The sequence below is a fragment of the Podarcis erhardii genome, assembly GCF_964252035.2.
Source record: "Podarcis erhardii genome assembly, chromosome: 1".
Lineage (NCBI taxonomy): Eukaryota > Metazoa > Chordata > Lepidosauria > Squamata > Lacertidae > Podarcis > Podarcis erhardii.
In genome coordinates this window covers 135,883,134-135,897,092 of record NC_138497.1, presented here as the reverse complement: position 1 = coordinate 135,897,092, position 13,959 = coordinate 135,883,134, and the positions used below count along the sequence as shown (strand labels likewise).

The 13,959-nt window shown below is 41.6% G+C and overlaps 1 protein-coding gene across 6 annotated transcripts in view; it reads left to right on the top strand.

The window, feature by feature from the left end:
- Window positions 1-13,959, top strand: part of HDAC4 (histone deacetylase 4) — a 115,993-nt gene that overhangs the window by 50,760 nt on the left and 51,274 nt on the right. For all 6 annotated transcript variants that reach the window (XM_081861862.1, XM_081861861.1, XM_081861859.1 and 3 more), the window contains 3 exons: window positions 4,288-4,408; window positions 6,741-6,862; window positions 12,217-12,348. In XM_081861862.1, coding sequence (XP_081717988.1) covers window positions 4,288-4,408; window positions 6,741-6,862; window positions 12,217-12,348 — 375 coding nt within the window. The remainder of the gene's footprint in view (window positions 1-4,287; window positions 4,409-6,740; window positions 6,863-12,216; window positions 12,349-13,959) is intronic.

Genomic DNA, 13,959 nt, shown 5'->3' with positions numbered 1-13,959 from the left:
CCTCAGTATGCAGTAGAGCAGGGGTCGGCAAAGTTTTTGTGGCTTGGGCCGGTTCACAGTCCGGGAGACGCCGCGGTGGGCTGGAGTGTGTGCGCGCGCGCCTGCACAAATGGTATTTCCAGTGTGGAGGAGGTGTGCACAGCTTCCCATTGGCTGCAGGAGCTTCCTGCAGCCAATGGGAAGCCGGCCAGCATCACAAAAGGTGGTCCCTGCTCTGCTCTGCGCCAGTTTAGTGCAGTGCACGGGAGCCGACCGAGCAGGTGGTGGTGGCGGCGAGGGGTCCATGGGCTGCTTAAACGACCCCCATGGGCCGCTTGTGGCCTATGGGCCTTAGGTTACCGACCCCTGCAGTAGAGACACTGTTGCTGGGAGGCCAGGTCTCTGCTGCTGCCCCTCCCTGATGGCAGACTTTCTCTCCCCTTCTGCTTAATCCAAGTAACTCAGGCTTAAAGCTCAATTAACTTGCATTTTTGTAAAGAGCAGCACCGAGGGCTAGATAGGAATAACGCAGCTGTGCACAAATTTCTTGGTCACCATAATGTCCTTGCATAGTACCTGCTTTCCCATGAGTGTATGCAGACGGGTGTAGTGGGGAGAAAAAGAGTACTTTTGAATCCTTTAGCAATCCCTTGGTACTGTACACATGGGCTGCATCCATGAGAGACTTGATGAGGTATATCCATAGTATTTCCATGTTGCAAGGAACTATCTCAGAAAATATGTGCTCCAATATTCTTCCTTTAAGAGTCATTCTAATTTTATGTGGGTCTTTCAGCATAATAAGTTTAGCCTGTGTTTTCATCTTGCTATTCATACTTAGGGAATTTGATCTTCATGAATTCCAATATGAACCAATGCATACCTCCCCAAGTAACGTGCACTTTCTGAATGTTCCCGTTGGTATTCTTGGGTCAAAGGACATATCAAATATGTTTACAATGTGCATTTTAAGAGAAAACCCTTTTTTAAAAAAAAGGAATTAAATATATATTTGGAAACAATTTTTGTACAGATTAACACACCCAGCCACACAAAATTTGCAGTTTAACATGGAAATGGTACAGAATGGACTTAAGGGTGAACTCATGTGAAATAGGTGCAGACTGGAAGTAGACTGACCTGTCCATTCTTATTCACAGTTACTTCTACACCTGCCTTATTTGCTCCTTTAATGGTTACACTAGGATTGGTGGCTAAATCCTGTAGGGTATCCTTCTCAACATCACTCATTGTTTGAAAACAAGGAGGCTTTTCTTCCAATTTCTCAAGTTTCTTTCAAGATTAATTATAGAAATAGTTGAGTGGGTGAAGGAACAGGATTTGAAGGGGGGAAAGCTGAACTTGTTACATAAAGCATTGCTTTTAGGATCAAAAGCCTGCTTTTTAAGAAGCCTTAATTCAAGAGTTCAAATAAAGTGGGGGGGGGATTCATTGTTGTATCTGGAAGACAACCCTCTATTTACACATTCTTCCTTATCTGTGAGTCATCTGTTAGCTGGACTATATACTAAACTCTTCTGCTTTGATTTACATCTGTGTCCTTTCCATCATTCTTCTCCTCTTGAAGCAAGAGTCTCTTATGGGGAAAGAAAATGCTGATGCCCATCTAAAATTATCAGAATGGTACTATGTAAAGATAATTAGATCTAAGGGATCTATGTATGTCCCTTTGAGTGCCAAAGAAAGCAGGCGGTGCATAAATATATGAAATGTTTTCTGGAATTGGAAACCCAATATATAATATAGATTTTGTTAGTGACTTTGCACTCTCTGCACACAGTCACCTGCCTCTGAGATGTCTTCACTACCTAGGTTTATTGTACTTGTCACATTCAACACGCACACTAGTGGTAATCATTGCCATTTCACAAATGATTACTATTTCAGTGCAGTAGGCAGCAGTAGCCCTGGTGTTTCTCACATGCCTAGAAATAATGATGATGATGATGATGATGATGATGATGATGATGATATAAATATAAATTTTATTTATACCCCGCCCTCCCTGGCCAGAGCTGGGCTCAGGTGGCTAACACCAATAAAATCACAGTAAAAACATGATAGGGGAAAAAGAAAGGGGGGAAAAACAAATTTAAAATACAGGTTAAAATGCAATTTAACATGCAGCCTCATTTTAAAATAGTTGATAAATCAAGACCATAAGGGGAGGGAAACATAAGGGTCAGACTGAGTCCAAACCAAAGGCCAGGCGGAACAGCTCTGTCTTGCAGGCCCTGCGGAAAGATGTCAAGTCCCACAGGGCCCTAGTCTCTTGTGACAGAGCATTCCACCAGATCGGGGCCACAGCCGAAAAAGCCCTGGCTCTGATTGAGGCCAGCCTAATCTCCCTGTGGCCCGGGACCTCCAAAGTGTTGTTATTTGTGGACCTTAAGGTCCTCCGCAGGGCATACCAGGAGCGGCGGTCCCATAGGTACATGGGTCCTAGGCCACATAGGGCTTTAAAAGTCAAAACCAGCACCTTAAACCTGACCCTGTACTCCACTGGGAGCCAGTGCAGTTGGTAAAGCACTGGATGAATGTGATCCCACGGCAAGGACCCCGTAAGGAGCCTCGCTGCGGCATTCTGCACCCTCTGGAGTTTCAAGGGCAGCCTAGAAACAGATATTTGCATGATTGGGTATGCTAAGAAGATAGATTTTATGGACATAAACAGTGGCTTCATGAATGAGATCTTTGTTTATAAAAGTACGTAGGTCAGTGACTAGAGGTATAACAAGAGTTCATCTTAGGTTTCGTAGCTTAAGAGAGCTTCCATTTCCCCATCGTAACCAGCTATCCATTTAAAGGTATATACAGAGAGTACACACATAATTAATAAGCTACTCCTTTTTAAAATAAAGTGCGAAAGAGCAGGTGGGGTTGGAAGTGAAAATATTGAAACATATTTTATTGTAAGAAGAATAAGTAAATAGCTTGTTAGTCATGCAACAAGAAAAAAAGGAAGGAGTAGTTCCGGCTGTGTTGAAAGAAGATGCCCACGAGGCTGTTCATGAAGAAACCATCTTTTGCTCCAGGTGATCTTGGTAGCTACCAGATGGTTTGAAATATTTTAGTTGATGTTCTGGTCTGGTTTGTGGGCTGCCTTCCGCACTGTGATGGGATGTCTGCTTCAAGAGACTGAAAATGGAAGGGCAGCTCTGAATCTCTTTGACTTCACAATGTCCTATCAGCCTATCAGTTCTATGAGCCATTGTATCTTTCTGGAATGACTTTGTGAAATTGGAATTGGAGCACAACAATTTGCACAACCGCAAATTTGGACAAAGCCTCTAGAAAACCTGTTTAACAACAACAGCTGCTACTACTACTACTAATAATAATGGTGGTTGAACTTCCATCAAAGCTACCTAAAAATACTCAGCAGACTTTAAGTTCATGTCATATATAAGTCCCATTCTTGTTCCCTGCAGTACTTTTGAATATCGGTTGTTTTCGTTTCTATTTTGATTATGTATTTTGTGTTTTTATATTGTGATTTTATCCTGTAGGTATAAGGCAGTGTACAAATTTAATAATAAATAATAAATAATGTGGAAAGTTGCTATTAAAGCTACATAAAGTCAGGACCCAGAGACTGAAAAGAGTCTTGCTGATGGCAAGACTGTAAAGTTTCAATATGTTGCTCTTCTGAAGTCTCACTGCACAAGAATTTGTCTGTGCATTGATGGACTGGTATCTTGTGAAGTAAATAGTGATGAGAAATTATGCTGCTAGAAATGTAATTCTAGACTTTGAAAACATGTAACTTTCTTAGATGCCAGATTTTCTGTTTGACAAAACAGATGATTGACTGTGAATGGAAATATTTATGCAGATATAGTGAACAAAGATCCTTATTTGGAAGGTTTTCCTAGACAGTTTCTGTACATGAGCCATTCATCTTCAACCTTTGCCTGCAGATGTAACTTTAAAAAAAACCCCTAAGTATGTACAACACTTCTGTTCTTAAATGGTTTTAATTCAGAGCGGCTGGAAAAGCTTCTACAAGTACTTTAGTTTAGGCATAATTTTGTGCGTAAAATCCTATTCAGTTGCACCTCCCTTCATAGGAAAAAGATAAATCTCTGATTAAATTTACATTTCCAAACATCAGTTGTAATTGTGTACCACTCCTCATTGCAAAGAATAATTCTTCATTGATAGCTTAAAATATTGAAAGAGTTTGATTGAAATCTTTAGACAACCTTTTGTAAGTTCATGAAGTAGGTCTCAAATTAATGTTGTGGGTGCTAGTTCAATCTATTTACTTTGGGTTTGGTATTTCAGGTGCAGTGGCAAGCACAGAAGTAAAAATGAAGCTACAAGAGTTTGTCTTAAATAAAAAAAAAGCTTTGGCCCAGCGGAATCTCAACCATTGCATTTCTAATGACCCGCGCTTCTGGTATGGGTAAGTGGCCCCATCCTATTTCTAACAACTTTTTGACTGCTTATTAGATAGCATCCTCCCCTTTATCCTTGAAAGAATACTCTGCTCCAAATTTGAACTCAAAAGGGATAGCCTTTGGAGTAAACCATGGGTAGCATGTTCTAAAACAGTTGTAACCTGCCTTTGAATGTGATGGAAAATAAGTCCATTTGCCTGCCTTGTGCCTCCGAAAGGTACAGTGGTACCTCTGGTTACAAACTTAATTCGTTCTGGAGGTCCGCTCTTGATTGCATGTCCTCATCTCGTACACCGATTCTGGGCCGGAGGAGCTAGCACAGCTGTTACAGACTTCAGAATACACCAAAATGGCTGTGGGAGGTACAGTGCACAGAACAAGTGCTGCTATTCCCCAGAGAAGGAAGAGACATCATGTGATGGCAGGTGATTCCCTACTGAGGGGGACAGAGGCAGCCGTGTGCAGAGGATGTCCCAGGAAGTGTGCTGCCTTCACAGGTGCAAAGATTCATGATGTAACAGAGAAGTTGCCAAGACTTACAAAGCCCACTGACCACAACCCCATCCTTCTGATTCATGTGGGTCATGATACTGCCAGACACAGCCTTTGACATATAGCAAGCGACTGAAACTCTGGACAGGAAGCTAAAGGGCCTTGGGGTTTTTCCATCACTCCTTCCTGTTGAAGGTTGTGGTCTAGGAAGAAAGAGGAAAATACTAGAAATAATAATAATAATAATAATAATAATAATAATAAGAAGAAGAAGAAGAAGAAGAAGAAGAAGAAGAAGAAGAAGAAGAAGAAGCAGCAGCAGCAGCAGAAGCAGCAGCAGCAGCAGCAGCAGCACTGTTGTGCTTTTGAACTGCTAGGTTGGCAGGAGCTGGGACAGAGCAACGGGAGCTCATCCCATTGCGCAGATTTGAACCGCCAACCTTCCAGTCGGCAAGCCCAAGAGGCTCAGTGGTTTAAACCACAGCACTACCCACATCTTTTTTTAAAAAAATGTCTTTGGCTATGTTTGATGCAAGAAGAAGAACAAGCAAGTGGCAGGTGCTCTGCATGGAGAAGGCAGAGAAATGCTATTGGGAAGGTGAGGGAAGGTGCCAACTGTTCAACACCTACTTTGCCCTCTTGTCTTCATCCAAAAGGAAAGTGATGCCCAACCTGGTGATAACAAAATAAATGATGTGAGGAGGAAGCTGCAGCCCAAGATAGGAAATGAGATGGTACTTTAAATGAATTCAGATCTCCGTGACCTTAAGCGTGGTAACCAAGATGTTTGAGAATGTAAACTCAGAGGCTGTGTCTACAATTATGAGAATTCTTCGGAACTGTGAAGTTGTAATTTAGGGGAGGGAGCAACAGTACAAAGTAAGGAATACATTATATCAACCATATTGTGAAATATCAAGTTAGATATTTGGAAGCATAAAACTGAAAACAGTCATGTGGATGAAGGCACACTAACACAAACACACAGAGAAATGGATCAATGTTCATATTAATCTCCTGGTAAGGACACAGTCTCATAGAGAAAGAACAACAGCTCTCTAGGGAGAAGAGGAACAAACTGAGCAGCTGTTGAACAAGCTTTTTCAGACTGAATTCTCAGTCTGGCTGGGTTTCCCCAGCCACAGCAGCTTCCAGCAAAATAAAAAAAAAATAATAAAACGTCAAACACAAAAAACTTCCCAATACTCTTTATCAGATGGTGGGAACAGAGAGTGGAGATGGGGAAGCTCCAACACTGCCCAAAGGGGACGATGAAATTTCCCTCTGGAGCACAGCAAAACCCTTCCCTGAGTCTTTTAATAGGATCCTTTTGGCAGAGTGGCTCACCCTAACCAGACCAATGTCTATACATTAGCTGATCAGCAAACTATATATGCTCTCTGAGCATCTCTATGAAGTGCCTCTGTCATCACCAGCAGTCCCTCCCACAGTAGGAGGCTGGAGCTCTAAAGATGCAGTCAAATAATGTATTGAGTTGGTCCTTGAGAGCTTTGAGGCTTCCTCCTCATGCCTTCAGGCATCTCTTACCAAATTGATTTTTGCAAGAGCTGCTTACTTACAGATGGATGAGGTGACAACCTCGAGCCTGGACGTGCCAAAGCCCTTAAAGGACATTCTTCATCAACACTCTCATGGCAGCTCTAATTGCAGATTTGTAACTGGGCGCCTGTCACCAGCAGGAACTCAATCAGGATTGCAATCAGGGCTGGTTGGGCGAACTAAGCTTTTCGGTGAAGCCCACGTTAACTATCAATAATCTTGCTTATTGCTTAAGGGGAAAGTAGTGTAAACTGCAAGGCTAGTAATGCCTCACTTTTTCTGTAGGAAGACACAGCATAGTTCTCTTGACCAGAGCTCTCCACCGCAAAGTGGAGTATCAGGCACTTATAATCATCCTGTGCTAGGGATGTATGATTCCAAAGATGATTTTCCACTCAGGAAAACAGGTAAGTCCTACCTTGCATTGTTCACATAGCATTCTAAAACATTTCTTTTAAAAAGTTACATAAATAATTTAATCTTTGTTCATTCATGTGCTTTTGCTTGTATATTTGCCTTTATTTTTTCCTAATGTTTATAGCCATTCTTTTCACACCAAAGGTGGCTAAGATTAAAAGCACAATGGTAAGATATTAAATCTTAAAAGAAAACAGTAAATAGTACAGTCAGAAGTTAACAGGACACAGCAGAAGAACACGGAAATCAGCAAAACATTGGTAGATATAGTACTATAGAATAATCAGCCTCAGGTAACCATGCTGTCCCTACATGCATAAAGGCAATGTTTTGAAGCAATTGGGTTTCCCTCAGGAAGGCACTCCTGTTGTACCCTGAGCAAAAAGGCCATGTATTGTGTACCTGCTTACCACAGCTCAGGCCGTATGGGTGGGGGTGGAGGGGTATGGAGGAATGCCTCTGCTTTGAAACAAATACTCAGGTAAATATGTATTTCATCCCCTTGTCCTATATGAAGCTACTCACTTAAGATAGTAATACAGTGGTACTTCGGATTACAGACGCTTCAGGTTACAGACGCTTCAGGTTACAGACTCCGCTAACCCAGAAATAGTACCTCGGGTTAAGAACTTTGCTTCAGGATGAGAACAGAAATCATGCTTCTGCAGCGCAGCAGCAGCAGGAGGCCCCATTAGCTAAAGTGGTACCTCAGGTTAAGAACAGTTTCAGGTTAAGAACAGACCTCCGGAACGAATTAAGTACTTAGCCCGAGGTACCACTGTAGTCACTTTAGCTCCATTTTGCAGTGACCAGAAATAGAAGGAAAAAAATTCCAAAGAACCAACTAATCAAATTGAACCACCCCCCACAACCAAAACTCAAAACATAAGAGTAAAAAAAAAAGGAAGTATAGTCATGCAAATTCACCTTATTGCATAACTTTAAATGTGAAAATTTGACAGCAGAACTGGAAGATTAATTTTTTTAAAACTGATATAAAAACATACAGAGTACAATTCTCATATTACTGGTATCACCTTGGAGAGCAGTGCACAGGTTAGTTATCTCTAAGGTGGTTGAGTGACTAGTGGCTTGAAGTAATTGCCATTGTCTATTAACAAAAGTTATAATGGGCACCCAAGATATTTTGGAATAATCTCTTCTTGCAGCACCTCTCACAGCTATTGTGCTGAGTCAACCTTTCTGGTACTGCTAAATTCCAAGCTATCCAGCTGTGTGTTAAAAATTGGGCAGTTTTCCATTGTATCACTATTTCCGTATGTGTCCCTGTCAACAAAAACTTCACCTGTTTTAAACCCATCAACAAGATTGATATTGACAATAATGCCAGCGCTGGATCAGGTATACTAGGTGACCCACTTTTGCAGACATTCAGACGAAAATCTCATCTGCAAACCTGCAGCATACTCCTGCTCCCACTGTATCTAAACATGTACTACAGGCAACTGCCCATTTACATGGGGGTTATGTTACGAGGCATGACACGTTTAAGTGAAATTGCATATATGAGGGAAAGCATTGAAAATGCCTGGAAACACCCTCCAAACCTCCTTGCTCAAAGTCTAACCCTCTGCAGACCTCAAAGGTGCTGTTTTTGTGCCATTTTCGTTGTTTCCACACTCTTTTGTGTGAAAACAAAACATTTTTGCCCCATTCTGTACCACTTCTGGGTTTGCTGTGATGCACGCATGTTTGGTCATGTGTGCCTTGAACTTGTGTGAATGGGGAGTTTCCTATGCGTAGCTTCTCAGTTGAAGTGGTTGGTTCACATAATCAGAGGAAACACAGAAGTGTTGTGGGTAGATGGGGAAATGGGACAAAGTGCCTCCAGTTTCAGGGCCTGGCCATTTCAAAACATTAAGAAGCAGGATATTGATGACATAGAATCTGTTTGTGAAAATGGCAAAAATGGATTGGAGCTCTGGCTCTAAGGAAGTCTCCACTATGTCCAGTTAGTAAAGACAGGTTTGAGCAATTTGGGATCTGGGAATCAAAGGTCACATATAAAGGATCTCTCTGAGAAAGCTTGGCGCTGTCTGAAGGAGAAATTAGACATAAACTGGGTTTGGTAAGACTGATGTGGATCAGTCACACACACACACACACACACACACACACACACACACGGCCCAGTCATTTTCTTGCAAACTGTTGAGGGAAAGTTACAGATAGGTAGCCGTGTTGGTCTGCCATAGTCAAAACAAAACAAATTCCTTCCAGTAGCACCTTAAAGACCAACTAAGTCAGTTCTTGGTATGAGCTTTCGTGTGCATGCACACTTCTTCAGATAGATGTTGAGGGAAAGAGTTTGTACAACGTTGTCTAATGTTGTACAGAAGTCTTTGCAATAGGGTGATGTGTACAAAACTGGTTGGGAAAATCACAGGGGAGTACCCAAGGCTAAAAATGGTCTGTGGAATTGTCCTTGAGTCTACCACCGATGGCAATGTTGCAGGAGAAGGCTCTTCTGCAGACAATTTCTGCGAAAGTCCAGGAAGTGCTGCTCAACTTTCTCTACTGCCGATATATAATGTATTAATCATGGGTTTTTTTGGGGGGGGGGGCCTTAGACTTGCATATTTTGTGGTTCAAAGTACAGCTTATGACTTTCCCTTTCTCTAGCTGATAATGCAGAGCATAGTTAGCAGGCTGGATTGTGATTAGGTTCCAGGTGCTGGTGATCCAAGTTTCTTTTCCTTTGTTAATAGCCGTTTCTCTGCTGAAGTCTTCAAGATTTGCCCTGCTTATTTTCTATTAGTCAGTTTATAGATCTCATCGTGAAGATCCTGGGATCTTGTCATGGAGCAGCATCTGCTGCTGGATGTTTGTATACTTATTTACTAATTGTATTATTTACAAAGAGAAAGCTTTTATTGAAAAGAGCTGTGGTTCCAGAAAACAGGAAAATTAGGGCTATTATTTCTAGTATGCAAAGTGTACAGCATGCTGTTTTATTTTTGCAAAAATGTGGGGAAAGTGTTGTTGCTATGTGGATCAAATTACTGTGACTTTAACACTTCTGTTAAAAACAAACTTGTTTGGGTTGTAAACTAGCAGTATGTTTTACCAATAAATATTCCTCTGCAAGCTGATGCTGAGCTTATGAATGCACTAAGTGGCATATTAGAAAAATTGCATGGCAACCTTAAGTGCATAATGCAGTGTGGATGTGCAATTCAATGAGAGCCTCCACTCCTTGTGGTGCGCAAAACACCATGACAGTATCTCTGCCCACCCTGTACTTCGTGCTGTGGTCATGGTCCAAAGTCTGGCTCTGCTGAGCGTTATGCCACATCTTGTCAAATTCCTAAATATAGGAGGAAATTACTTCAGATATTGTTCCCTGTAGCAGGTACTAACAAGCTTCTAGTTCAATAGCTTAGCTGGCTAGTGAAGGTTTAAGAACATACTTTTTTGTCCAGGCCTCTCCTGACTCCTAAGGTTCATTTTTTGTAGCTCTGCTGTTTTTATACGTTTACTGTTTTTATGACATGTTTCTATTACACTATGTTTGTGGTGTTGTACTTAAGCCACTCCATAGGATGGTTATAATTTGTGTGATTTAAAAGCTTGATTCTAATCTAAACCAATATACATAAAAATAAGTTCTGTCTATTTCAGTGGAGCTTAACTATTAGAATTGCACTTAGAATTGCAGCCCTATCATTTTAAAGTTTTAAAATGGTAAGTGTCCTTGTGAGTTACTTTTGAGCAAAAAGTGACCCCCCCCAAATAATTTTATAAATAAAATGAATAATAGTGGTAGGACATTCTCTTTTTCTTTAAATAACTAACTTGATGGCATTGTCTAGTGAATTGTCTATTTGGACTTGTTTCTCTGTCATCAAATTTAAGTTTCCCCCCCCAGTTCTTCTACTTTATCACTGAGTCATCATTGACTATGGTCAAGTATAATATATTCGTATATGGTCGAGTATCAAAGGAAACTGCAATTTAGGGCCAAAGCAATATATTGTAGATTCATAAGTAGGGCTGGAGTTATTTAACTCCTTTTTATAAATGTATTTAAATTTAGTTAGATCATTTAGCATGCCTAATCCTGGATTTTGGACATGTAAAAATGTTTTTAAGCATACTTTAAAATAGAACCTAAATTAAGAGCTGGTGTAGCATGGTAACTGAGCTTGGAATCTGGAATTTTTTTCTTCAGATCTTGGAACTAAGTTGCCTTAGACATATCTCACTCGTCCTAATTCCTTCCACCTGCAACATGGAGGATACAAATACTGGGTGACATCCAATGGCGTAGTTTTGTTAGCATAACTTCCCCTCGCTCTCCTCTCCCTGCTCACCCACTGTGATCTCCTTAGATCTGCTCTGGAGGATTGGGGGAAACCCCATAACAGATTTTGGGAGGTTGCAGGGAGAGGAGGGGAATGTGAAATTCCATTGTGCGGCTAGAAGTTTCCGTTCCTTGCATTAATGGAACTACATTGGGTACTACTCCCTGACTTAGCCTTACATGTTGTCTAAGGATTACAGTTAGACAACATGTAAAGTGCTTTGAACACTACAATACCAAATTTGTTAATAATAATTAGCATTTTAAATTAATAGTCCAACAAGCAACAGCAGTGCTAGTGCCAGGAGAATGACTATGCCATGCCACCCCATTGCACTGGCAATGTTTAACATCAAGTTCATACTTGAGCATAACAAACAAAAGTATGCTACCAAGAAAATACGTTCATTCCAGTACACATAGACAATCACCTAACAATGGCTTAAGGAACAATACTTGGGAACTAGCTCGGAGGAGGAGGCAACAGGAGAGTGCAAACTTTCCCTTTAGAACAGACAGCAATTCCATTATTATATGTACATACTTGGGAAACTATAATTTATTTTAACTAACTTTGGTTAGAAGATTGTGCTTTCAGACACTGATTTGTGAACTGACCTTCTCAAGTGAACGAAGAAACTTCCAAGTTTCTTGCACTGATGGGCAGAGGAAGTGAGGGCATAGGATTGCAATATAATGGCTGAGGGTGTCGTGTTTTGCTTTCTTAACCACTCTGGATCGCTTATCTAATTACATGAGAGGGCTTCAGCAATATTTGAAATACATTTAATAGATTACTAGCTGCTCAGATTTAAACCCTTTGGTCCATAATGTCTTCCTGAAATGTTGTCTAAATCCATGCTTTCAGATGCTGTTCTAGTTCAGTGGTAAGTATGCCCTGTGTTAGATGTTATGTTTTTGGTATAGCAAGTGTTAGGGTTGTTCAAATAAGATATTTTTACTGGGAAACTTATGCATATGATAAGCTTATATTCTCCCTTGTCGCTCTCTTTATTCCAGCATCTGAACCCAATCTTAAATTGCGATCCAGGTTAAAGCAGAAGGTTGCAGAAAGGCGGAGTAGCCCATTATTACGAAGAAAAGATGGACCTGTAGTTACAGCTCTTAAAAAGCGCCCATTAGATGTCACAGGTAGGTTGCTGACCACGAGCTAATTTAATTTAAATTACAAAATACGTAAATAAGTTGTATAAATATTATGTCTTTTTTATATAATTGCTATAATCACTATGTGTTTTGTATTCCTATTCCATTATTCAGTGAGCAATGACTCTCTTTCAGTAAATTTGTTGTATTTTTCTGCCCTTACCCTCCCAGAGTTAGTCCATCTGAGGATTGTGGCTATTCAAATTCTGAGATGTCAGTATATATAGGATATGGGAATGGTGTCTTTTCTTCTAGTAGGCTACAATAATTTTGGTAGTGGTTAAAAAACTGAACTCCAGAGCTGTAATTTCTACTGATGCTTCTAAATTGCCCAGTAACTGAATTATACACCATAAGGGAGCATGTTTTTCTTGATTTTTTGTTAATATATTCTCCTATAATTTTAGAATAAGTGAACACTTATACCAGAAGTGAAAATACTCATTTTTAATGCCTTGCAGCTCTATCAGTTATTATAATTAGAGCTGTAGAATCGGATCCAGAGTGTCCATCACACACGTTTGTGGAAGGGACTGAGATTTATTTAGGAAAAGGTGGTTTTCATCCATTGTCCTCTTCCCATGCAGCCCCCATACTGCTTCCCACATTATTTATTTACTAGAAAATAATAAATGCTAGGCAAATTATGTAACCGTAGGTAAAACATTTTTTAGTTGTCACCTCTTGGGACATTCCCAGGGGAACTGAAGGAGGCAGTGGTGCGCCCGCTCTTAAAGAAAACATCATTAGATCCTTTAGATCTATCCAATTACCGCCCGGTTTCGAATCTTCCATTCCTGGGTAAGGTGATTGAGAGAGCGGTTGCTGAACAGCTTGGTAGGTTTCTGGATGAAACATCAGCTCTGGATCCATTCCAGTCCGGCTTCCGCGCTGGTCATGGGACCGAGACGGCTCTGGTCGCCCTAACAGATGATCTCCGCAGGCAGCTGGATCGAGGCGGGTCGGGGCTGCTGATTCTTCTAGACCTGTCAGCAGCCTTCGACATGGTCGATCACGAACTCCTAGACCACCGCCTTGCCGACGTGGGGATCCAGGGCACAGTCCTTCAATGGCTGCGCTCGTTTCTCTCTGGTCGGGGACAGAGGGTGGCGCTTGGGGGGGAATTGTCATCCCGCCACTCCTTGGTGTGTGGTGTGCCCCAGGGTGCAATACTCTCCCCGATGCTTTTTAACATCTTTATGCGCCCCCTCGCCCAGCTTGTCCGGAGTTTTGGGCTGGGCTGCCATCAGTATGCTGATGACACCCAACTCTATCTGTTGATGGACGGCCACCCGGACTCGGCCCCAGACACACTGATCAGATGCTTGGAGGCTGTGGCTGGATGGTTTCGTGGGAGCCGGTTGAAGTTAAATCCTTCGAAGACAGAGGTCCTCTGGCTGGGACGGGACGACTTGGGACTGAGGGGGCAACTCCCATCTCTTGCGGGGGTGCAATTAGTGCCAGCACCATCCGTTAAGAGTTTGGGTGTAATCTTCGATACCTCCCTCTCTATGGAGGCGCAGATTGCAGCTATAACAAAGGCGGCATTTTTTCATCTCCGCCAAGCTAAGCAGTTGGCTCCTTACCTCTCTCGCC